At 38.1% G+C, this 27655-nt stretch overlaps 1 protein-coding gene across 6 annotated transcripts; it reads right to left on the bottom strand.

The window, feature by feature from the left end:
- Positions 1-41: 41 nt before the first annotated feature.
- Positions 42-27449, bottom strand: LOC128025272 (metastasis-associated protein MTA3). 6 transcript variants are annotated; one of them, XM_052611469.1, is made up of 20 exons: positions 26719-27155; positions 25541-25608; positions 22985-23078; positions 21702-21828; positions 19734-19797; positions 19516-19633; positions 17479-17581; positions 16839-16938; positions 16552-16740; positions 13244-13318; positions 13055-13113; positions 12761-12882; positions 12129-12286; positions 11123-11345; positions 7749-7841; positions 7493-7675; positions 7127-7158; positions 5826-5950; positions 4417-4436; positions 1015-1150 (listed from the first exon to the last, which is right to left on the bottom strand). In XM_052611469.1, the coding sequence occupies exons 1-19, from the start codon at positions 26798-26800 to the stop codon at positions 4430-4432; spliced, it is 2022 nt and encodes a 673-aa protein (XP_052467429.1). In that variant the 5' UTR covers positions 26801-27155; the 3' UTR covers positions 1015-1150; positions 4417-4429. The 6 variants fall into 6 exon arrangements, with proteins under 6 accessions (XP_052467431.1, XP_052467428.1, XP_052467425.1 ...); XM_052611470.1 differs by having other exon boundaries at positions 5826-5947; XM_052611471.1 differs by lacking the exons at positions 4417-4436; positions 26719-27155 and adding an exon at positions 27190-27449 and having other exon boundaries at positions 42-1150; positions 5826-5947.
- Between the last annotated feature and the right edge of the window lie 206 nt (positions 27450-27655).

Below are 27655 nucleotides of genomic sequence, written 5' to 3'. Positions count from 1 at the left end.
ATAATCAATTGCTTTTAATATTATTACACAGATGCACAAACTGTCCTGCGCTTTTTTTATTTAGCATTTTCCAGTAAATGTGTGACACACAATGAAATACAACAGAAAAGTATGAGGCATAGAAAACAAAATAGCTTATTATTTACTGTCACATGCTGTCACATTGCCCTTTGAATTCAAAAAAGCCAATGATTTTCTTCCTTAAAAACATCCAAAGGGTATTACTGGCATCTGAAAGAGTCTTCAATGTCCAGGGGAACAGAACCTTAAAGTCCTGAATGAATATTTAAGAGTTGCAAAGACTCCACAAATCATTACAACATCTCCAGCTAAAAGAATCTATTGAACATGCTCTCAGTTAAGACCACCTAATAGCCAGTTACTCAACATACAATCCAGTCCTCGATTATTAACACAATATAAAAACAGCACACAAACTTGTACTTGTCATGATACGCACAGAGGACATAGATAAATAAAGGAAACCATTCAATGCAGAGCTAACTGAATTTACAAAGAGTACACTAACACTTCCCAAAAGAGTCTGTTGAGTGGTCAGCATTGATCTGTACATGATACACATTTGTGGCAAGGCCACTTGTGGAACCCTGTAAGTTTAGTTCCCAAAGCCATGGATTCTCATCAAACAAGTGCTTAGAGCTAATGTTATAAGCTGCTGAATGGTAAAAGTGTTTGTATTGAAACTTAATGAGCAATCAGTTCTTGGGAAGATATTGAAAACAAGGGCTTCAGGCTGCTGTCCAAGAGAATTCTGAATATACAAGCATCATTTTAGACGGGGTCATTAGCTAAGTGCTTTATCATTGTGAGCCTTTTGTCCTGAAGAGGAAGCGAAAGTTCAAGAAGAAGTCGGATATACAGAATAAGTTGTGTGTCTTAGTGGTTTGTTGCCTGTGCAGTGCAGAGATATGCAGCAAACGAGAAAGTGACAGAACAGGCTTGAGGGAACAATGCAGATGTGGGTCAGTCATGGATGACGATTGGGCCTCGCATCCGTAAACTGGGGTGAGGGGGCGCCAGGACAGGCACCTGCGCTGGCCCCTGGGGGACCCTGCGCAGGCTGATCTGCTCACATGGCTGTCTACACGCTCTTCGTAACTGTGAACGGGAGAGCAGCCTTCTGGCTTTCCTGAGAGGAACAGGAAGATAAAACACAACATATCATTGTCTTCAAGAATGTAATCTTTCAAAACTTACATTTAACAGTACACAAATTGTACTTTTTTTGGTTTGATTTGTGATGGAACTGGATAAATGTATGTATTTTTACTATAATTGATGAAGCAATACAAGATATAAGGAAAAAAATATTGTTATCCTTGAAATCTAATTTAACGGACCTGGTAGTTGTATTTTTTTTTTTATTTCCTAAATAACAGCAGCAAAATATTAATATATGATTTCTGAAGCATCATGTGTCACTGTAGACTAGAGTAATGATCCTGAAAATGTTTTCCATAAAAGGAATAAATTACATTTTATAGAAAAACATTTTTTAATTGTCTTAAATTGTAATAATATTCACAATATTACTTTATTTTTGATCAAATGCAGCCTCATTGGGCATGAGAGACTTCTTTCAAAATCTCACCAAGCTAAACTTTTGAACAGAGTAGTGTATTAATTATTAAATATTTAAAATATATATGGTATTGATTATATATTTTAAATTATTAAAGTACAACTGTAACGAGTCATTGGAATAATTTAGAATGTAAGTATCATGGAATCCCCTGTGCTGTGCAATAATTTGTGTGAGTTTTTTACACTGTTAAAGAGTTGGATTCCCATGCTAAACATGGACAAAGTTTCAAAAATTAAGTTGTACGTTTGAAGGAGTATTTCTGTTCCAAAAATACTCCTTCCGGTTTGTCACAAGTTTCGGAAAGTTTTTTTCGAGTATGGCTCTTTGTGACGTTAGATGGAGCGGAATTTCCTTATATGGGTCCTAAGGGCACTTCTCCGAGAAGAGCGCGCGCTCCCGTATAGCAGAGCACTGAGGCTGAACACAGACAATCACTGATCAGAGCGAGAGCGTCGCGAAATGTCACAAAAGAAGTGTGTTTTTGGTTGCAAGGGCAAGACAACCCTGCACAGATTACCAAAAAAAAAAAAAAAAAAAAACATTAAGGGACCAGTGGACGGAGTTTATTTTTACAGAGCATCAACGGAGTTGTTGCAAGTGTTTTTGTTTGTTCCCTGCATTTCGAAAATGCTTGTTTTACAAACAAGGCCCAGTTTGACTACGGATTTGCGTATCGTTTATTTCTTAAGGATGATGCAATCACAACGAAAAAGGGTCACGATCGTGTGTTGGAACCGCAGGCGGTGAGTAAAACTGCTTAAAATATCTCTGCCTCCTTGTTAGTGCGTCTGCCTCCCATGCCAGAGACCCGGGTTCGAGCCCCGCTCGGAGTGAGTCGTTGCTGCTGCTGCTCTCGTTCAGTTTCAGCCTCGGGATCTGATTCTGGATCATAAATAAACGGCTGAATCTGACTGTTAGCCATTGTTTGTTTTGGATGATGTTTTTTGTTCCTCACGGTAATGTCACAACTTCCAAACGCTCTCAACAAGAAAGCCTACTCGCGCTCGTGATTCTTTAGCTCCGCCCACACGTCACGCCTCCAGCGGCTCATGTTTTTCCGAAAAAAATCAACACAGACTATTTTTTTTTTATAAATATAATAAAACTAAAGACTTTTTGGAGATATGAATGATGCCGTACTACTCTATAGGCACTCAAGATTAACAGGATATTCAGTGAAAATGAGCATTTCACCCCCCCTTTAACATATTTTGGAAGCTTTGCAATGTGAGGGGTGAATGATCACATTTACTTGCATGTAAAATATCAAGAAAGGAATTTAAATTGAAACTGTACAGCTTTGGTTTTCCTGTGTGAACCACATAGTACAATTTTGTTTACCTCGAAATGTTGCAGATAAAAGAGATTGTAATTATGGTAACACTTTAGTATAGGGTCCAATTCACACTAATAACTAGTTGTTTATTAGCATGTCTATTATTAACATATTGGCTGTTTATTGGTGCTTATAAAGTACATATAATGCATAACATCCATAATCCTACCCAATACCCTAAACTTAACAACTACCTTATAAACTATTAATAAACAGCAAATAAAGGGTTAATTGAGGCAAAAGTCATAGTTAATGGTTAGTTAATAGTGAGAATTGGACCCTAAAATAAAGTGTGACCGTAATTATTAAAGGGATACTCCACCCCAAAATGAATATTTTGTCATTAATCACTTACCACCATGTCATTCCATACCCGTATTCGTCTTCTCAAGCCTCCCGGTTTTCATCCAAAATATCTTAAATTGTGCTCTGAATGCAAACAAAGCTTTCATAGGTTTGGAATGACATGGGGGTAAGTGATCAATGACAAAATTTTCATTTTGGGGTGGAGTAACCCTTTAAGCAAAATAACATTAATCAACATGGCTTAGTGACATAAACAATGCCCTATTCATGATCAGGTCCATATAACAAAGAGAAATGAAAGAATTGCCTGGGTCTAATATTCAAGCAAAATGAATGAGGGCGACAGGCATCCACAGGGGACAGCCCTAAGATTAGATTGGCAATAATGAAAGAACAACAAATGAATAATGATGTGCTAGAATTTTCTGTGTACAGTATGTGTGCTTGCATTTATAGCACATGTGTTTACATTATAAATCACGCAACATTAACACAAATACATTCATCACCACCATAGAGCCTTGATATGACTATGATTAGGTTGTATGCGTTTACCACTGATGCATTTGATTAATTCCTTTGCAAAGCAACAGCAAACTTTTAATTCTGCAAATAGTCCAGAATGAGAAACATTCAAATCTAATATATTTGCTATCTATTTTAACATCAACTCAAGCATTAGAGTACCATTTCAGCCAGAGAGACTCCTGCCAGTCTGGTGTAAACCAGGCTGAGCCCCAGACCAGATCTCATTTGTCCCTGGGTCTCTTGCCTAGTTAAAGGCTATTTTTTTTTCAGAGCAGGGGGGCTTAATTTAGCCTAGAATCTGCTCCAGTGCTGGAGGCCATAGGGAGCTGTGCAAGTCATAGCTCATTTGGATATGGCTGCTGTGGCGAGGCATTTTTCTTCAAGCTCCAGCTCACGCCTACTCCTCAATGCCAAAGATATTAAAACCAATCCCTTGCTGCTGTGGGTGAACTATTATGACTATCTGACTTCTGTCTGTCTGATCAACATTAAGCATAAAAACACATTTTGCAGGTTGAGGCGTCAAAAGCCACCAGAAGGGTGTTAATCGAGTGTCTCTTTCGGTCATACATTTTATACATGTTGCAAGACTCCACAGGTAATGTGGTTTAGGCTTGGTGTGCAGTGCATGTGATCTTACCATGTTCAGGTGTCTAACAGCTGCAGCAACAAAACGAGACAAGCAAAGAGTCACTAAAAATAGTCAAAACATTTTGATCCATGAAACAACAGGGCAAATCATGTGTCCAATTCCCACTGCTCCAAATAACATCTTCATTTGCAATTCATTTGAACTTTAATTTAATCAGAATCTAACTAGAACTTAAGAAACACTTCACATCCAGCCTACTGTAAACTCCAAAAGCAAACAGGGATTTCATTAGCATTGTGGATGTGTTAAATTCATGCAGTCTTACATATTTGGTAAAGTGAGACTTTAATGTCTGCAGCTCCTAATCCTTTCATATTGCTTTTTCAGTTGACTGAGAATTACCAGCAAATAATAAGTTAATCTTTTCATCATATTACTGCAAAATGATGGAGGATGGCTGTGGAGAGACCATCTCCAGTCTAAATAACTCTGCCGAACAACTCTACTGATAAATGTTGCTAAGACTCTACATTGTTATAAGGGAATAAAAAAAGGTCTGCATAACCCTGCAAGGAAGTGAGACAAGTACACTGGTGATCGAAAGTTTGGACACAAACTAAATTAAATTAAAACTAAATTAAATTAAAAACTAAACTAAAAAAAAAAAGCAAAGCAAAGCAAAATAATAAACAATAAATAATAATAATAAAAAAAAATGATGCTATTTTCAAGCATTTAAGCACAATGGGTTTAAGGATTATGAGAATCCTTAAAATCTAAAGAATAAATACATAAAAAGTTTTGTGTGTTCAAACTTTTGACCGGTAGTGTGTGTGTTTGTGAAGTGTTGAGTTACCTGTGGAGTCTCATCTCTCTGGATTAAAACTAACCTCAATCTGCATCAAAAATCATAAGTTTTTGTTGTTGTTGTTGTCTCTCCATGCCACCACAGATTAATGGGATCATGGGTATTGTTAATTATAGGATCTCAGTTATTGAAAAATTGTCCCTGACATCCGAGATTGACTCGCCCATTTCCTACACTGACAACTCCAGCTTAGACCCTCTCACCCGCCTCTGTCACTGGGTATGACCAATGCAGTAATTACACATGTGCCAATCCTTGTCACCAAGATCAGTCACTCTTAGATGAAGGTTGAATCAAAATGATGGAAACTTAATCAGATGTGTCAAACCATCTCAGGGGATAATCTCTGCAGGTGCCAATCATTGGAAGAACAAGGTAAGGACTGCTTTTTGACATGGAGTGTGTCTGCCCTGCTGTTTTCTATTAAATTGTTCTCTAGGTTATATACAGGCCTAACCAAATAAGCTAACCAAACCTAACCAATATGATCGTGCTCAAAAGTGTATTTCAGTGTCCCAGTTTGGGTTTTTGAGCAATGCAACGCCATGGGAAATACTGGCAAAATGGATAGCGAGGTCAGTTTGCACACCTCGTCTCTCGGGAAACCAGGAAGAAGCTGTCATCGGGAGCATCGATCCAGTTAGGTCGTCTCTTGCGGAGCATCAGGCCACTGCCACGGAGGTTGGAGGCACCAGTGCCGCTTCCATTATGCTGCTAAAAGAGGGAAGGAGATGGGAATCTCAAAAATATTTCAAAATACTGCTGGCCATTGATGCACTTTTGCAAACCTTTTGTAAAAGAGTTACTGACTGACTATATGCCCTCAGAGGACTTCAGTATTCATTTTATAGTGAGCATAAAAGATGCATAGAAGCTCAGGAGTCTCAAATGCAAAAAAAAATAAATAAATAAAATAAAAAAAAAATTAAAAATAAAAATCATAAGTTGGAAGAGCACCTTGTCAAAAAAAAATTCACATATATTTAATTAGTGTTGCTATAGGTTTAAGTTTTTTTTTCTTTTGAAATTGATCATTTTTCTTAGTGAAAGGTAACCAGTGGCTGGTTATTATTCTAACCTTGTTGGTGTCTCTCTCACTAACTTAGTTACTCCCCACAGAACAGACTTGTAATAGTTTTTAAATCACAAGAAGCACACACACACACACACACACACACACACACCTAACACTCTAATAACAAAGCAGTATTCTTATATTGGTGTCCTAGCTTCAAACTCAACCCGGCATCTATACATTTGTTTGGTCCCACAAGACGCAAATAATATGTACAGAGATAAACAATAAAGCAATTTTTAATCTACTTCAGTTTTAGAAATGATAGGGCAAAAATAAGGTGAAGATCCATCCACTATATTTACATTATTCATCTCATGGACGAACAGTGAGCGGCTTTATGTTTGTTTGCTGTCTCTCACTTCTCATTTCCATCTCACCCAGCCGCAATAATCTGTGAGAAACCTCTGAGGCTGGAGATTGAAGCTGTCACTTGAACCAATTCACAGCACCAACAGTATCTGCATTTGAATATGTTATAAGATAGAATCTCTCACTCTCAGCAACACAAATGCTAGAAAGTCATTGTCTTCCAGTCCTGATGAAAAAGACACTAATAATATATGAGACCTAGCTGCTTTAGTCTAAACCAGTGATATCCAACCCGATCTCACGGAAATTCGTACAATTCGTATGAATTTGTACGAATGACCTACACCTAACCCCGCCCCTAAACCTAACCGTCACTGGGGTCGTATAAAATCGTATGAGTGAGGTCGTACAAATTCGTACAAATAAGCCACCTCGTAAAATACGTACGAATTGGTCGTGAGATAGCGTTGGTGATTTCAGTGTATCAAGTCATTGTTACTTACCAGAATGGGTCCCGCAATATGGGCTGGATTTTCTATGACAAAAAAAAAGAAAAAAAAAGAAGTGTGGTTATATTATTAACATCAGGAGGTTCTTTAGATTATTAACATGTTCTTCACACTTAAAAAACAAAACAATGGTTCTTTTAAGAACTGTTTGCATGTTATTTGAGGAACCAAAAAGCACTGCAAAACCTTCCTTTTGGAAGCTTTATTTTAAAAAGTGAATAAAGATTGTGTCAAAAAAGCTGGAATGTTCTTTGAAGAACCTGAAAAGGTTATTCTATGTCTTCTATAGCATCACTGACAAAACCCCCGTTTTGGAACTATTCTTTTTAAGAGTGCTATGTATTTTAACTGTAAACCCACCTAGTCCTGGAGCACTGGCTCTCCTTTCTGCAGATTCAACCCTGCTGTGGTGATGATAGCTCCGTTTTCCCAACATGCCATGTGGGCCATGACTGGGAAGAGATGAAAGTAGGCGTCGTGGGGGCTGCACCTGTAGGCCAGGGGTGCGATGTGGCCGTTGAACATGGGTTGGCGGACGAGTCTCTGAAATAACAGAATTCACTGTGATCTGAGGGTTACTGCTCAATGGAGGCAGTTCTAATGTTGTGTGGCTTACCAAGATACTGCAAGATGCTGGTCAGGGTGCTCCTCGGGGAAGATTTGGGCTTCATAGGTCGCCCTGTCATGCCCTCTGACACCCGGATCATATCTATTCATCGACCGGGAGTACAGAACAGACAAACGGAGATAGAAGCAAGTCAAAGAGCAAGACAGAGACATTCACACTTAGACACCAACATGAGGCATTCCGAACAGGCCGGCTTGATGGATGCCGCGGTGATACACCAACCCTGCGGTGACTAATCTTTCTGACCAGGCAAAGATTTTCATGGGAGCAGCAAGCAGAGTCAAATCTCATTTACTGCTCGGTTCGTTCTGTAGGCCCTAGTGAACATATTTCTTCCCGCTGAACTCCAGAACATTGATCTGACCACAGTGAACTCATTAAAATCACTCCAACTTTCTTTGGTTCGTTTTAAAATTCATTAAAACTCCAGAGGAGTGCAAGTTGTTTAAAGCCATTCTCTTCAAGCAGTTCTTCTTGTCGACTTGGCAAACCTGGAGAGAAGCTGTCTTGAAGATATACCGATTTAACTCCAATTCATTACCCCTTCAACAATATATCGAATGTGGAGAAAAAACATCGCTGAACTGGGTGATGCATTATCTACTGACACAAAATCCATTCAATTGAATGAACCCGTGCCTTTGGGGAAGTGCTAGAATAGCAGTTCTCTGACTTTTATGTGCATAACGAACTGTTTTCTTCACCTTTGAATCCTCATTGTTGCCAATGTGTTTTATTAAACTCTTATGATTCATAGTGTAATTTTGTATGCCACATTTCAACGCACTGAACCGGATTATTTCATGATTAACATGCACAATCTCTGATGGGCAGGCAAGATATTGAACATAACCTTGTTAGCTAGCATGTTGGATGAGGTTGGAAAGAGGAAAACAAATGCAATGTTGCATTCACAGTGACTTCGTATGAGTGTGTGTGCGTGAAGGCAAGACAGGAGCCGATGGAGTTCATGCTGTTGGAGAGGTCACATGATTGCTGCTCTGCTTGGCCTGTCGGTGTGCGTGCAAAACAGTGATGGACAGGTACACGAGACACATGAAACTACAAGGACTCAGATAGGATGGTTTCAGCCATGGTTTTATTTGTGTTTTGGTTGCCCACAAGACATTCACACAAAGAAAAATAAAAGAGAGAGACAAACCAAAGAGCATGCGGCCCCCACCAGGGTCCTTCGTGCTTCAGGACACGTCAGAACAACTTCTTATGGGTGGGGATACATACAGACGTGTTTGGGGTGGAGACAGAGGTGGAATGGAAGCATAGAATGGAGGTTTCACTTGATGGGAATGGGGGCAATGCAAAAACTGAGTGGAAAAACTTTCGATTGGATAGATGCGGAGCAGGTGTTTGGAATCGACTCCCTGTAAAAGTGACCTATTTACAAGTGCCTGTCAAGAGGAAACAGCTGGCCTGGCTACCATGATCTGTAACCTCATCTTTGGGCTTGTTTAAAACTGTGTTGCATATTCGGGGGTGTTGAGTTTGTGATGTATTTGAAAAATATGAGATGCATCGTTCCCTTTCATTGCAACTCAGTGTTTTATTAATTAAAATCAACTCACATGCACTCTATGGAAAATAATAAAACAAATCATTTAAGAACCCCAGAAATCTTAAATTATTGCCATCATTGCAGATCCTTCCCTTTAAAACTGCTGGTCAAGGGCCATTTCTCTTTTCAGTGCCAACGTAACACTTCCCAAGACACAAAGTGCTAATCATTCACTGCTATTGACCAACTTCCTCAACATTTTGAAATTGGGCTTTTGACAAATTACAGACTTGTGTGCAAACTCTTAAGAGAACAAACTTCAGATCTTAAATATTAGAATAACAAAGGGAATTTATGTCTACCCTTGTTCCAACTGCATGACTCAATATTTCGTAAACACCGCTTTCCAACTTATTGAACATCTAATTAATTAGATCATAAACCGCACCAAAAATGAGACTGATAGTCCATCATCCTGGCATTACTGAAAAGCACAATAGAAAAATTACTTTAACAACACTTCATCATCTTATTACATGCATACATGCCTCTGAACTGCCTGTCAACTTAAGCTACCAAATGATTGATCGGTTGCACATGTAATAATTCATTTAGCTATTCCACCTCATGAAATATTGTTTTGTATAGCAGTCTGCTAAAATAAAATATAGACATATTCTTCCCTTAGGGAATGTTCTCTGTACAATCAGTGATGAAACTGTATTCAGAGGCAGTTCAGTGGTAACAACAAAAATTATAATCCACACTCAGAAGATACATATTTCTTAACATTTTTCTGACGGGGATAGTATTTGAACTGTAAATCTTCTGTAAAACAGACCACTATGATTTTTTTTTCTTCTTAACCCTAATAATTAATTTGATATCAGTTAAAGAATAAAATGCACATTTTATAATGGGTCAGTAAAAATGTAAATTTAAAAAAGCCAAAAGCTTCAAGTTAAACATGTACATGTTGAATGAGTGTATTTCCTTGTATGAACTGTACTATGTTTTTAGGTTTGATCAAGCAGTTTTGGGTATAATCTTTTGGAAATTAACTAAAATTAAAGAAAGATCACAGACTGACATTAGAGGGTGTTTGTTCTGTGCAATAGCGAAATAATCCTTCTGCCTAAACCAACTGTACTGAGAATGTCCCAACACCACAAACTATTGTCAAACACTCTAGACTAGCCATGAAGTCTTTTTTTTTGTCCAGTCTAAGAGTGACTATTCACAAATTCACAAAAAATATATATATATATATTTAACTTTACACCAGAACCCTTAGTCATTTAAGTACATCAGTGTGCAAAATATAGCTTTCTTAAGGCAAAGTTTTTCAAGTCTCCCATTGAATCTTTTTATAAATATAAGGCTCAGGCTACGATATGCATGTCAAGTAAATTTACAATGTACGATAAATCAGGCATAACAGGGCATCTTCTAAGTCTTTGTGTGTGTGTGATGTGTGCATACAAAACTCTCTTCAGCAAACTGAGAGAAGTGCTAAAAAATGTGCTTATGTTCCCTTTAAACATCATAAAATCCTTAGTGTGTGGGGGGCGTTCAATTTGAAATGAAAAGATGATTGAAACACAAAATATGGAGGACAGGCAGTCTTTATTGGAAATGGGGTGGGGAGAATACAAAAACCAAAAATATAATAAAATATAATAACAATAATAATAATAATAATAATAAAAACCGTACAAGACAAGATGGATGGGAGGAATGACAGCAAGATGTGGACAGGTGTGGTCGGGGAACAGAGCGGGTGGGACAGTGTGGGTGGTTGTGTGTGTTTGCACGGGAGGCTGAAGTTAGGAATTTAAAGAGCTCTTACACTCCGCCTTTATGGCACCACAGTTAATGGGCACAAATGGGCGGCGCGCGGCCCGGCGCAGTCTGATGAGATCGCGGCACATGTGACGCGCCAGCTTGGTGAGGCGTGTGGCCTGCAAGAGGAACGCCTGCTTAGTCTTAGTGGACGATTTGGGACTGCCGCTGTTCCTTATCGGAACCATGTGGGAAGACTGACGGGCGCCATGGCCACGAGAACGCACCTCCTGTGAAGAGACAGACAATGAAAGAAATGAAGGATTAATATAAGAAAAACTATCAAAATAAAGAGGAACGGTGGGAAAACAGCAGAAAGTGAAAGAATATCAACGGCTTATTTAAAGTTTTGAGACGAGATCTGATGTCTCCTTGACCACTGTTCATTCACGTCCAGGATGATAGGTTTTTGTGCCAATCACAATGTGTTTTTATTTTACAATGTGTGTTAATTTTGACTCTGAAAAATATTTTTTTTAAAATGACATTCGTACAATGATAACACTTTTCAATAACATTAGTTAAATCCAATAGAGAAAATATGCAGGCAATGAAAAGTCTTTTTTTTATAATATTTTACATTTAGGTTAATGTTCGTTCCTATGAATACATTTTTAACAATGCATAATTTTATATATTATGAACAAGAATTAAATACTGACCAGTAGAATTTCTTATTGAAAACATTTTAAGTATTCTTTTACGAATAGAAAGTTTAGGTACTGTGTACGATTAGGAATGGAGAATATGTTCATGCAGTACATGTGCATTCTAAGTACTAATAAACATACAATATGTAAATAATAAGCAACTAGATAACAGTAAGAACCGCTCCCTATAAAAGTGTTACAGAGAGTTTAAAAGAAGGGCATTGTTTCAAATAACAGTGATTTTATAAATGTCACTACTGTCACTTCAGAACAATTTAATGCATCCTTGTGGAATTAAATTATTCATTAAAAAAAACAAAGATGTGCCTCAATGCAGATCCAAACTGTCAGAATAGTACTTGCATTGGGTGCAGGGCTTGGCGGCGTTTTTTCCTCTGCCCCCTCAGCTCTGCTTGGCATCTTCAGGCCACCATACTTTTTCCAATACATCCAGCAGGACACACATAGGCGACACTGCATGTTAGGAGGACCCCACGAGTACCACTGAGCAGACTGTACGGCTGTAAACAGAGAAGAATAAATGAATGACCCAGAAGTGCACTGCAAGGTCTAATTATGCCTGATGTGTTATATTCTTGTTCAGGAAAATCTCCTTCCTATTCAATTAATTCTGTATAACTAAGTCTGTCTAAAGGAACACTCACCCTTCATGAAAATGTAATTGCAAACTAAAGAGAAATATAAAGCAATGTCCAACACAATGATAGAATTAGGCGTTGAGAGGAATGAAATAACCGTTATGCTCCCCACTGTGAGTTCATTACAAAAAAGCAATATTGATCCAGACTAATCATTGCTGATCACACAGATTTTGATGTGGCAGCTTTGACTGATCTGATTGGAAGATAAAAGGGTGAAACTGCAGTATCCAGTCCCACTGATTACAGGAGGTGTGACGTGTCCTCTGGGTGAAACAGTGAAATTGACTGGACGGCTGGGTTGACTCGAATTAGGCGAAGAGGGTCTTTACTCACCAAAGCAGCTCTCGCATGCACGACCGCCTCCGGCTGTGTGGAAACTGCCTGTGCCCGCTGCACCGTTCACAGTTGCCATTTTGCCATTACTGACGGAGATCTGGTTAGGATTGGGTTTGTTGCTGTGAGGCAAAAAGCTAATTAGATTTCACAATATAATCTTTTACAGGAGGGTCTATAGACATGGTCACTGGAGATGCAGCTGAGACTGATCCGAATATAAAAGGCTATCTGAATCATGTGAATGGTACACAGCTCTGGTAAAACTGATATTTAACAGATGCTAAAACTCACTATGTAGGGATGTAGACTTGCTTCAGTTTGCTCTCTGCTTCAGATGCCTTCAGTCGTTTCTGCACAGAATGATAATAATATGCTTTAAGTGAGATCAAAGACCGCAAACAGAGAAAGAGATTTAATTCAAGTTAATTTATTAAAGTATAGCAAAGCTTCTTCAACTATTTATACTAAAACACTGCTCACCTGCTGAACATATCTGTCTGTGGTTTTCCACATGTAATAATACTCAATGATGCTGGTCAGCGACTTCCAAGGAAGCTGAAATAAAACACAGGTTATTTAAGACGTCACAAACCAGTGTCTCACTGAAGATACAGCTCTTGTCTTCAATTTTTAAGGGGTCAGAATTTATGGAATATTAATTTCTGAGTGTGATATGTCTAGAATCACATGCAGCAGCACATGATTATTCATGAGCACCTGCTGAGCGCAAGGAAACGTGCATGAGATGGGGTTTTTAAAAATCTTAATATAAAGCTGGCCGAGCCCCCACTTTTGGCCCGCATCTATGCGAGGGTGAGCAGAGTATAAAAATGAACACAGAGGTGTTCTGTGCTGACAGCTGGTGTTATGAAGAACATTTAGATTAACATCCTGAGGTGCTGTGATGTATTTTTAGTGGCTGGTTTCTGCCTTTTTTTTTTTTTTTTTCGTTTTTGAACCCAGTAAGGAATAAGGATGTAAATCATTAGATTACAGTTCTTTTCCATGAATCCATGCTTTACAATCTTCTTAACTGTTATGCTTAAGTTGTGTTTAAAACAAAATTAACCAAACGCTTAACGTTTTAACCAAATAAAGTTTTATAAAACAATGAGAAATATTACATTACAAACATGTTTAACTGAAAAATTAAGTGAGAAACGTAGCCCTTGTTATACAATTCTTTTTTTTTAATCTTTTTAATTTGCCTCATTCTGTATATGGGGACGTGACAACATGCACTTTGTCAAGGTGTTAAAAATGTAACATTATGATTAACATTATGATTAACTTTTTACCACAGTTTAATGCAATTTTATGAATAATTATAATAGAAAAATCTGACTACTTGAAATTTAAATGTCAAGAACTACATGTACAGAATGAATGCAGAATCAACCAAACAAGCTCAATTAGATATTTGAACATTGCATGTTTTAAATCCTCCTATCTAGGCAAGGCAAGTTTATTTATATAGAACATATCATACACAATGGTAATTCAAAGTGCTTTACATAAAGAAAGTAAAATAATCATGAAAAAAATAATCACAAAAATAAAACAAGGAATATAAAAACTTTGAAAGTGATTTAAAAATGCGGCATAATAACTAAAGGCGGACTTCCCTTGTTTTGTGTGAACCCTTGGTATTTCTAACTGACTCGATCATAGTGATCTGAGTGGTCTGTTAGGTTTATATTCAGTGAGCATATCTGCAATGTATTTCGATCCTAGGTCATTGAGTGATCTATAGATGAGTTAATAAGTGCTTTAAAATCAATCCTAAATGTAACTGGAAGCCAGTGTAAGGACCTGAGGACTGGTGTGATATGCCCAGATTTTCTGGTTCTAGTCAGAATCATGGCAGCAGCGTTCTGGATGAGCTGCAGCTGTATAATGGTCTTCTTGTCAAGGTCGGTGAGGAGACCATTACAATAGTCCACCCTGCTTGTGATAAAGCCAGGCATGAACAAGTTTCTCTAAGTCTTGACTGGAAACAAAACATCTTATTCTTGAAACTAAAGTCTGTCTCCAGAATCACACCAAGATTCCTGACTTGATTTTTAGCTTTTTGACCCCTAGAAGGTATGCATTGACCTTGAAAACGTCATCTTTTTTTTTTCAAATGCAACGACTTCAGTTTTTTTCCTTGTTTAACTGAAGAAAGTTCTGCCATATCCAACTGTTAATATCATCAATACATTGGCAGAGGGAGTCAATGGGACTGTAGTCATTTGGGGATAAGGCTAGGTAAATCTAGGTAATTTGGTTCTCTCTCATTATTTGACTTAGTGGGAGCATATACAGGCTAAACAACAGCGGTGCAAGAATTGAGCCTTGTGGGACTCCACATGTCATGGATGTCCACTTACAGACTTATGGTCTCCTATACTCACATAATAACCTCTCCATCTATTAATCACAGCACAAATCAATCACTATTGATTACTGCTTTAAAACCGAAAGGGAAACAAAGAGTAAGAGAAAACCAGTGCAGCATTTAAACCACCCCACATTGGCAATCTCTATTGGACTAGTTGTTGTTCTTGAACAAGTTATTCTTATTGTGTGCTACAAAGTGGCTCAGTAGAAGTGCAGTTCTTTTTCAATCCATTTTGAGAAATAAAGCCCCAGAGTAAAGAAATCCCATTTCTCAGAGAAATAGAAAACAACTTTTCCTTGTGTTCACACCCAAACACCAAAGCTCTTACTCCAGCTCCCATACAAATAAGTACCCTTGTCTCTGATGGAACGGCTCAAATGTGCTCCGGTAGGTCAAGAAGCAACAAAATGCTCCAAATCAAACCCTTTCAGCTGGTCCAATCTTCCCTTTTCTCAGCCTCACATCACCTCATCTCTGCTGCTACTCTCTCAGTTAAAGTGTCATTCTCTACTTTGCTCATCTAAATTGTGATTTTATGTTTTTCCAACAGTACCACATGTAACAATCCATTTTAAACTGTTTTTCTTTTACCCAAAGCACCTTTTAAGACATCTATCTGCCAGGGGTGAGAATCTTGAAGCATCTCACGATTGAATTCAAAAATTATTCTTGACGTCTTTAATCTTTAGTAGCCAAGTAGCACACAGCAAAATTGAGTGTAAACATTTCACACAAAAATACAGCTGCACTGACACATTTATACGATCATATCAATCATACATTTTTTTGGCCACTGCATTCTCTCTCATCTGTAATGTTTTGTCCAGAGTACACTTCTGTTCAAAACTTTGGCACAAGTTTGATTTTTTTTTTTTCTTTTTATAAAAATGTATACTTTAAGCCAGGAAGCATAAAATTGATCAACAGTGAAAGAAAAGACATTTACATTGTTACAAAAAGATTTATATTCCAAACTAATGCTGTTCTTTCTAATTTTAATTTCTTCAAAGAATCCTTTATCCACAAAAATATTAAGCAGCACAAATGTTTTCAACATTGATAAGTATCTTGGGCACCAAATCGTTATATCTGAGTAATTTCTGAAGCACCACGTGACACTGAAGACTGGAGTAATGGATGCTGAAAATTCATGACAGAGGAAAACATTTTAAAATGTATTTTAAATTCTAATAATATTTTACAATATTAACATTTTGCACTGTACTTTTAATTAAATTAATGCAGCCTTGGTGAGCATAACAGACTTCTTTCAAAAACATTTTTTTAAATTATTACCGACCGCAAACCTTTGATCAATAGTGTTGGAATCATTTTTTTTTTTTAATAAGAGTCGCAATGCATAAAATCAATTCTTCCCCCATCCCTGCTTTCTGTGCATACTCACAAAATCTTGCCGGATATCATTGAAGTCTTTGCCGTACTTCTCCAGTGCCTCCTCAAACAAGTTTGCCTCTGACGAGCTCCATTCCTCCATCTCATCCCGGCACAGCACTGGCCCTCCTTGAGGAACGAGCACACTAAGAGCACTGGAGAGGTCATAGCCGTGCCGGTGCAGAGTGTCCATGGCATGAAACTTAAGAAAGTAAGACAGAGGAGATAATTAATCAGGGTTTTTTTAACATCTCCATTGGATATATAGAGCGAGACAGATGGTGCTGATAGGATGGGTACCAGTGTGATGTCTCGTGAGGCTGCCGCGGCACTCATGTGTAAGCTGGGCTGTCTGACGGAGCTGCTGCAGTCCAACGCTCGAGCAAAAGTACCAACCGCTCTGCACACAGATCACCAGATTCAACATGCAAATTTAATTATGCCATCGGTTTCCTCATTGACACAGTTTCCAGTGTCTTCTTCAGTAGTGGTTCCCAACTGGCAGTTCACAACCCAAAAACAGATCTGTTCTGATGGAGTCATGGAGAGTGAGGGGGTTGGGTTTTGAGAGAGGGTGATGTGATTGTTCGGTACAAATTTAAACTATACAGATTCCCTGATTTGATTTTAATTCACAAGCTCTCACATAAGTTGGGTATTTTTAATCATACTGTCCCTTTTGCTATAAAGAAACAATGTTTGGATCACTAACATGGTGTGTGCCAACCACAATGTTTTATGCAGAGACTTTAGAGACCTGACCCTTGCTGATAAAAGCATTGTACCACTGAAATTCAAAGGATATTCAGAATCAAATAGACTGTAGAGACAAGCCAAATTGGTTTTTTGTTTTTAAACAACAAAATCAATATATAGTTCATGGTAATATTAATCAATTTCAGTGTTTGACACCTGCATTTACAGAATTGCAAAAACATACCGAGCAACCACAAGAAACTGGTCAATCTGTTTGTTGGTCAGCGGACAATCTGGGTCCCAAATCTTCATCTCCAGTTTGGACTGGTCTCTTTCATCAGGTTCTCCTAAAAAGAAAAATTCATTCATCAGAGCTGGCTGTGTAAAACCAGAGGGTAAAATCTACCATCAACAATTCTGTCAAGACAACCCAGGCAACTTGTTCCCATGGCAACGATGGGAATTAACACGTAAATCAAACCTGCCATTAGGTAATGATGGAAGATAGCCTGTTTAGCAAGTTCATGAAGAACGATGATGATGAAAGGCATTATTATCATCAGCCCACCAGCCTGCCATTTGAATGAAGAGCAAGGCACTTTATCCTTTGTGTACATTGTGTAAATGCTGAACTATCATTTGTATTTGGGTGAAAAAAGTATGCAAAATGAGAAGGTCAGAATATGTAGGTTCAGATCAAATGTCCTTCCTTACTGTAAAGTTATCATTTTAAAAAGTAGAACTCTGTATCCATCTAGTCAATGTGGATGGAAAAGTTTTAGATCCTCTAAAAGCAGGACATGTCTAAATCAACACCTGAAAAGTGCTTTCCTCACACTTTCACTGGCCTCTCATTACAGATAATGGGAGCTGTTGCCTGGACATTTTAGTAAGTTGTGGGAGAGGAGCAGGGTCACTGATTTACACTCATATTGGGGTCACAGACCGGTAGAAGAGCAATTTCACACTTGACCGGTAAACATGGCGATACTGTAAATGTGCAGTTGTCCTTCTGATGCACCAGTGCTCACAATCCTAACCCTTAATTGTAAAATTGAGAGACTGCAACTAAGCAAACCAACCCCATGAGACAACTATTTCAAGAGCAAAAAAACTTTACAGCTTAAACCCAAAATAAATCGCCTCCCAGCCCCCAAACATAAACATGACTTAAAAATAAAGCCATGAATCTCAATTTAAATCAAACTGAAATCCAACATCAAAGAACTAGTGGCGTCAGAAGCTAACTGTGGTGTCGCATTATGTCGCCCACATTCAAGCCAAGAAGTATAGCTTGAACACACCACAGAAACTACAGTCATGTACATTCTGCATTTGTGTGAGAAAAAAAGAACTCCATACCAGCAGGTGACAGTAGTTCAAGTGGTACTTGTGCACCATTTCACTAAGCTGACCAGCGCATTCAACATGCTAACCAAAGAACCACCAATGGGGTCTAGTCTCACATAGCCAGACCTTCAGTCTGACTGTCAGACTTTGAATGACCAAGGACCACCCAATTGGCCATATGACTGACAGGTAAAGCAACCAATCATGTTTCGTTTTGTGCCGCATCAAATTATGAAGCCCACAATAACAGTGCAATACTCTTGGATGTTTTTTAAAGAGTGTACACTACAAACATTTCATATTTCACATACTTTTGAAAATCCAGCATATATTTGATCCTGATGAGTACTCATTGTCACAGTTGCAAACACAACAGCTTTCTTCGAACATGAGGGGGTTTGGCATCATGGCATCTTTGTTTCTGGGCGAAATCTTAAAGAACGCAACACATATCTCCTAAAAATCCTGTAGAATTCAACCAATCCAATGATGACTTTGAAACTCCTGAAGTGTTAATTTTGTATGCCATATGCATCAGAAGTTCAGCCAATGGTCCATGGGTGTGTGTCTGTGCCCGAGACTAATGGGGATCCGACTAGTGACTGTGGCTCAGATCAAATAGACCAACAGACAGTGAAAGATGCTGTTTAAAAGAACACAAAATTGTTGCTTTGTGTGGGGAAACATCTTGTCATATTCTTGAAGGCTACACAGACAAAAGAAGTAAAGATCCGATTATGAATTAGTTATTGCTTTGGACTTTGGACTTTCAAATTTGCTCCACCAGCCAAGCAAACACAATTCTGATTTACTGACTGTACTCGCACCAAAGACTCTAGTTTGAGCTTTATCACAGAGACAAAAACAGTGCAGCAAAATATTCATAATATTTAAACCCAACTGCCATTCATGATAAATAATACACACTAACCTTCCTGTAGCATTTCAGGGACATCAGCCTGAAATCGTGGACCAACACGAATCTCCCCCTTGTCAGCCAATAGTGTCTTCTGTGTGGGGTCGTACACCAATGAGTAAAAGAATGTGTCCTGAGAAAGAATGAGACATTGAAAGCAGCAGACAAAAAAGGACTTAAATAAGACATCTAATTAAGATACAAAACAGCAGTTAAAGACAGAACTTGTGTACCTCTTTATCCAGGTAGGAGAGCACGGCTTCGGTCTCATTCAGGAGGGCCACACTGCACTTCCCCCTATTTCCACCACCCCAGAAGAAAAAAGATAAGAAATGATTAAACACGCAGCCCCATGTGTTATGTTCTGCATCCAGCTGTCTCCACAGATCCTCTAATCCACTGCACAGTAAAACGGGAGAGGAAGGGGGAGACACTAGGTGCAAGATTACAGACCAATGTGTGAGTGTGTGATGGTGACGGGCAAAGATGAAAAGGTGAGAAAAGAGCAGATGGGTGAGAGGACTATAATAATATTCAGGAAATTAAAGGAGAAAGGGCACAGAGAGGAAACCGATAAGAGACAGATGCAGACAATGAAAACGCTCTGAACAAAAGCATTATGGAGCTATTGGAAAACTGATGCTAATCACTCTGTGCTCCTCCGAATGAGCGTTTAACCATGAACACTGCCACATCTATATCCAACCTGCACAGTAAAAAAAAAAAGCTACTTTGAAACTGAAGCTTCCCAAGCTACAAGAAACTAATTTAAAGAGACAGCATGAACAACTGTGTGAAAGAAAACAGACTAGCTCTATTACACTTTTATTTGAGCAGAATATCTCAGTAAAAATCACTGATGCCCAACTCACGTTTACCCATGTTTTTAGCTCATCAGCACTTTTTCCATTATTTACAGAGAGAGAGTGTGCACATGGTTGCTGGGTTGAGAAGCTTAAGTAAACTACTGGGCAGGAAATGTATGGATTTATTCAAATTTGGGGTTTGGATTTGGGGACTTAAACACTTGAAATCTGGGAACAGCCACCACAAAGCATGTGGAGGCTTGTTACCAATGCAAGATTTCAATTCAAATTAAATTTATGTATTTAGCAGACGCTTTTATCCAAAGCGACTTACAGTGCATTCAGGCTATCAACTTTTACCTATCATGTATTCCCGGGGAATCGAACCCCCAACCTTGCGCTTGATAGCTAACTACACTCAATGACAATCAACGTAATTTGTTAAATTACAGTATTAGTATTTAACACACAAAATACTGTAAAATGTAGTGCATCAACTGAATGAACTGATTGACTAAAACAAATCAGACTTCTCAGTTCTCTAATGAGAGACATTTTAGGAAAGTGGTTCTCATCCAGATGGCCTCATAATAAGTCTTAAATTTATTCAAACTTACTTATACTACCAATCTTAATAAAAGTGTACTACATTAAAAATAAATACGAACAACATTAAACTGAAATAAAAAATAAAATAAAAATTCAAACTTTTTGGACAAAGTAGCTTATTACAAAAGAGGTTTGTGATTGGCTGGAAACCTACAGACAGTCTTGCCTAGGAGACAATATTTTAACATAAAAAATGACCACTGGCAAATATAATATCAGTAACTCGGTGACTTACGTATGCAGAATTTAAGTTGACACATGAATCTTCTTTATTAGGTGACAAAGCTAACAAAAAGAATAAAATTGAACTCAATCTTGACATGTGTTCAGTTCCACACAAAATCCATTATCCCCTGTAAAGGCCAGCTAGCCCCCTACTGTGACTGTTCAATATTTATGGATCACAGAAGCCAAAAGAAAAAACGAAACAAAGAAAGAAGAAAGGGAGTGACATTTCCTTTATTTGGAGGCCGATATCAATTTCACAGCAGGCCTCTCCAAATCTCAGCACCACTAATATTTCTCATAGGAGGCTTCCCTTTGATTATAACCACTGCCACCCGGCTACAAGCCACTAATGCATTTATCACCTGAATCACAGCAGGTGCTACAAAAGCCCTGGGGTGCCACTGGCCAGTTAAAGAATGGATGCTGACTCACAGCCTGGTGTGGGCTGAGGTTGTGCTGTGCGGTATGGGGGCTGTTATCTTACTTTAACTGAGAATTAAATGGCATGTTTTGGACTATCAGATATTTAGAAGCAATAAGATGTGTGCGTGGGTTTACCTGATGTGTGTGGCGGGGAGGGATTCGTACTGGCGGGAAAGGAAAAGCTCTCTGTGGCGGAGTTGATGTTTCTGTTTTTCAGTGTGTTCGGGCTCTGCGGGGCTTTCCTTCTCTTCTTCCAGGTCCTCTGTACACAGGGAAATACTAATTTGTCAAAGGCATGGCCACACATGCGGCATACAAATGAGAACAACACATATTTACTTTACAGACAGTTTGCATTAGAGGCGACATTAAAAGAGGAGAGCAACCAAATCAGCCGAATGCAAATACTTTTTGCATACACAAAGCAGATGTTAAAGAAGAAGGCCTTTTGATTGTCATTTGGGGTTTACGGTGCTGTACGGTGACCAGCATAAATGATTAAAGTGTAATGTACTGCAATCTGTAGAAAAAAAAATCCATCAACATAACATACTTGGTTATAAAAATAGTACCACCTCATATCTCTGACAGCACAGGTTATTGTATAATTTTAGCTATAATCTACAATCTTTAACAATACACTTTCATCAATTATATTAAGCAGCACAGCCCTTTTCAAAATTGACAGTAGTAAAAAGAAAAATAAATGTTTTGAATTAGCATTATAGAATAATTTCTGTAGGATCATGTGATATCCTGCTGCTGAACATTCAAATAATTACATTTACAAAAATATTTAAAATTGAAAAATATTTAAACTGTACTACTGTTTTAGAGCTAAAACTATCCTTTTTATGACAGCAACTGTTTTTGATTTGGCACTTGTCGGAAAACAGTGTGAAACGAGACCAACAGTCCCTAAATGAAACAGAGACATAAACACTATTCAGGTCGGCTTTGTTTACTTTATTGGAAATGATACAGTATTATGCAAGCATGTGAAGACTACCACATTCTGTGCTGCTATTTATCAAGCCTAGTGGTGGTCTTAGCCATCAAGCCCATAGATTCATCTCACTTATCCTTTTCCTACGGTCTTATATTTAGTCAACATCGAAACACTGAGTCAAGCAAAACTTGTCATATTTTGACCAGTTCATCAAGACAAATTTGTTGAGGGCCCCTGAAACATTAGGAAATCAGAAAGCCCTGCTGCCCAATTACAGGCATCTGGTTCTGGTACTCCAGTGATTACAGCTATCCTGCTAACTTTCTAGAAGACAGACGCGTATGCATATAAATGAGCAATTTCAAGTGACTTATCATTATCATGCTAATAACCACTCATGCATGCCACGTCACAAACCGCCCTTGGTTTCCTTGACGATAATATTCACATTGCCTTGGAAAATACTCACTTGCGTGTTTGTCAGCCAGCTGGATGAGGCTCTGCGAGATGTCCCTTCTCCTGTAGAAACAGACCACCTTTGCCTCCACATTGCCACTTGCAGTCTGAAAGGAGCGACAAATAAGGTCACCTTGAGGAAACTTCACACAGTATCTGGGGACCGTGAACCTAACACGTCTGTTAATCAATACTGAAATCGCTCGAACCTGAGGTTGCAGTCTATTATGTTTAATCAGCTGTGCTGGGTTGAATTTATCAACACATGCTGTGTCTGCACTCCTCTGAGGAGTAATCGGAAAAAAGGACAACAGCAAGTTGAAAGGAGGTTAAAAGGAGCATCTGACAATATACGCCTGATAAATACAAGATTCGATTTGGTACGGAGTAGTTCAGCAAGATAATAATAAATATAATACAACTAATTTATTTCTGTCAATCAATTAAAAATTCTAATACAATCAGTTACAATATATTAGGACTGGGCAGTATGACAATATGTATTATGGCAATGATACAAAATTGATTTGCTATGTTGTGTATATCGCGGTATGTAAAATATCCACACAGCAAAGGATTGCTTAAAAGTTTCTGACACATTACAGCAATAAAGAAACCTGTATGAAAGAGAAAATAAAGTGCAGGATGTGCTTAAAAAGTTGAAAACTGTGAAAAAGAACCCAGCTGCCCTTAACTGAATAACTTTTGTGGTTTTAATAAGAACAGATGGATATTTAATTCATATAGTGAATACTAAGAGGTGTGTTTTTTTGTTGTTGTGCATATTATAACATTTCTTAAGTACTCCGAATCAAGTAGTACCTACTGTACCTAAAAAAAAAAAGTAAAAGAAAATTGAATTTATTTAAATTTAAAGAAATTTAAATTTTATTGAATTGGTCTTAATTATTATTTGGATCTTAGATTTTTCTTTAACTATATTGTGAAATACATCATTATTAGGAGATAAAAAATTAATATAATAATTAACAATGGAATGAAATAAAACAACTCGTATAGTGAAATAAGATTTTGGTCCTATCGCCCACCCAAAAAGAGATGCATCTACTTGCAACTGAAAATTATATGATATACTGTAATTTAATGCTACGAAATTAAAATGTCGAACTGACAGCTTTTAAACAAGTATAATACAATTCACCATGTACCACAATGTATCAACATTGCCAGAATGTAAATTTGGACTTCATGAACACATATATCTTATAAAAAAGGCTTAAAGATGCTTTCCGTATTTTCTGGACTATAAGTCACACTTTTTTTCATAGTTTGGCTGGTCCTGCGACGTATAGTCAGGTACGAATTATCAAAATTAATTTGACATGAACCAAGAGAAAACATTACTGTCTACAGCCGCGAGAGGGCGCTCTATGCTGCTCAGTGCTCCTGTAGTCTACCCCTAATAAACATAGAGCGCCCTCTTACGGCTGTAGAAGGTAATGTTTTCTCTTGGTTCTAAATAAATGCGACTTCTAGTCCAAAAAATACAGTACTTTGTTTTCTGTACATTCGATTTTACTTATTCTCTTTAAGTATGCAATCAATATCCCAAAAGGCGTCCTTTGTACTAATACATAGGACTATCAATATCTAGAAGTGATTGTGGGAGAAGGATAATGTAGACCGAGTGCATCTCAAGTGGCCACAGGGTGATTGTTTGAATGCTAAGGCCAAGGTAGAATAACAACCTCAAGTGAACTGAATTTGCCGGACAACTAAATCCTTTCTTTTGACAATTACCGTATTTTCCGGACTATAAGTCGCACTTTTTTTCATTGTTTGGTTGGTCCTGCGATTTATAGTCAGGTGCGACTTATCAAATATAATTTGACATGAACCGAGAGAAATGAACCAAGAGAAAACATTACTGTCTACAGCCGCGAGAGGGCGCTCTATGCTGCTCAGTGCTCCTGTAGTCTTCCACTGAGAACATAGAGCGCCCTCTCACGGCTGTAGACGGTAATGTTTTCTCTTGGTTCTTTGTTCTAAATAAATGCGACTTATAGTCCAGTGAGACTTATATATGTTTTTTCCTCGTCATGACGTATTTTTGGACTGATGCGACTTATACTCAGGTGCAACTTATAGTCCGAAAAATACGGTATGTCAAAAGATACATCATGTCACCAGAAGAAGTGATGACATTGAAGGAAGAGTACAAAAAATTTGCATTGTGCATTATGAGTACTGATATAACAGGGGCACTTAAAATCCCTCAGTGTTTAATATTTAAAGAGCTGAATCTTGTTTGATCATAATACACACATCTTACAAAAATGTCAGCTTCACTCCACAGCCTACTTCTCTAAGGGACCCCAGATTACAGTCTGCTGCTTTGCGTATCTCACACAGATACAGTTTCTCAGTAAACAAGTATTTGAGAAATTACAGACTGAAGGGAGAAGCACACGGAAATGCAAGTAAATTGGCTTTGGGCGACGTGGCTGAGCTTGAGTCAATGTCATGACAATGTTTTGTCGACACCCTACCAGTACACCCAGTGTCCACTAACCCAGACTTCTCCCTCCTAGGCCTGAGGGAAATGTACCTTATTCAGCTCCTCTATTCGCCTGATCAGATAAGGGTTGCTTGAAGAATTCTCAAAGAAGACATAATCTGCAAAAGAAGATAGGCACACTGGCTTATTTTGTAATAAATATAAAAAACAAATGACTAAATGGGATACACATTACATAAAACAGTGCAACTCATTATTGTTGGTATATTTAAAATAGTATGTTACCTATACCTTCAACCACAATACGTTTCCTAAATGTGGAAATTTGACCAAATACGGGACCTTTCATGATGTGAAACTTACAATACAGCCTAATAGGGCCAGATTTAACGGATTACCATAATTCATTAATTTACTTAACGAGAAAATGAAAATATTCAGAATGACCACAGGGTATTTAAGATAAGAAAACCCTTAGCAAAAAAATATTTTTAGTTGAATGATCTCCCCCTCACTGAATAATATAATGGTTAATGAATAAAGTAATCATAAAGTGCAAGTTATTAAAGCTAAAACTACCTTTGGAATCGAGCAATACCTCCCAAAGTAGTTATCATTAGATAATGAAAGAAATTCAGAGAAATAGTACATTTTATAATACCCTACTTGCCCCGGTTTATAAAAATACACTGCAACATACAGTTAAAATGAAGTCTAAGACTTTAGACTTGGTCTTGACTGAGTCCAAGTAATGAATTGTTTATGTTTGGTGTATATATAGAAAACGCTTTTTCTCAAAGGCAAGTAATCAGTGAAGAATACGCAATTGCATGCTTGTAAACACACATTACATTCATGCAAGCAACCTTATTCTGCCATTTGTGTCACATTCCGATACATGTATCTGCTGCATAACCGAGCAGACACGGGTCACATTAGAACCGTGAAATGTAATGATTTGTCACATACATAGACGCTCCATTCAAACGGCAGTGGATTTTCTAAAAGTCTCCTAAAGCTACAAATTCTGTTTTAAAGGCACTGTATTAACGGCGCCACGAAACAATGTCAGATTCCGCGGCGTGTAACGTTAGCCGGCTAATTTCCCAAACAAACGACTCGACAGTTTTATATTAAAGAAGTGTTTATGATTAGACGCTTGACAACAAATAGCCCTCATAATAGTGCAAATTCACAATGCTTCAGCGAATCAGTGTGCAGAAGTTCAATGTGCGGGGTTGCTGTTAAATGCTAGCTCGCTTTGCTACCTTGCATGCCGAATGAGGAGCAGTAACTAATGGATACGTGCCAAAAAATGAAACAAATGATCACAAAGAAAAACATCGGCATCAAAAATCGGCATGGCCAGATCGCAAACACAACTCGCTTTTCTCCTGTGCAATCAAAGCCACAAGAAACGGACTCTATATGCGTGTTTCCGTGTGTTTTACATAGAGTAATGATTATTTGTTTATGATGTGGCTAGCTAGCAACATAGCCCGCTTGCTAATATGCTAGTGCGGCTATGATAGTTTAAGAGGCCTGACCCACATCACAACCCAAAATATTCTGCATCCACGTTATAGCTTTCTTTTGCAAGGACACTGCACGTGTTTAGAGATTAAAAGTGAGCGGCCGTTTGCGGCGATTCCGTTGAGACGAGACCCTGCCTGCCAGACGGGTCTTGCGGTGCAGTCTGTGTTTTGACTTGCGTTAATTCAGAATATAGACGGACATACCTCCGACCCGGTACATGTTGGCCGCCATTTCTGCCCTCCCGGAGTGTTAAAAAAACCAAACCATAAACTAAAATAAAAACAAAATAAATATGTGAATTAAAACGACATCTAAATCCTGTGACCTGTTAAAAAGCAGTCTGGCTTAAGATGTGTTAAATATGGGGAGTGGATCTCTGTAAGAATAGATTTTTTTGTAGCCCCCCTCCCGAGATTCACAGTACAATACAGTAACTCACTCACGCGCTAGAAAAGGCTTCCTGATGATGAGAGAGGAGGAGATAAGGGAGGAGGGGGGGTGAATGAAGCCTACAGACTGTTTTACACAGAACATGAGATTAAACTTGGTTAATGTAGGTCATTTTTAAAGTGATATTTAAAAAATAAACACAGTTTAGCCTACATAATAATATTCGCCAATGTAAATCTTTTTACTTTGAAAAAAAAAAAATATTTAAAAGCGATTAAC

The sequence above is a fragment of the Carassius gibelio genome, chromosome A12 (assembly GCF_023724105.1).
Source record: "Carassius gibelio isolate Cgi1373 ecotype wild population from Czech Republic chromosome A12, carGib1.2-hapl.c, whole genome shotgun sequence".
NCBI classification, from domain to species: Eukaryota; Metazoa; Chordata; class Actinopteri; order Cypriniformes; family Cyprinidae; genus Carassius; species Carassius gibelio.
Note: the sequence above shows the minus strand (reverse complement) of the source record. Positions and strands in the feature narration are given on the sequence as shown.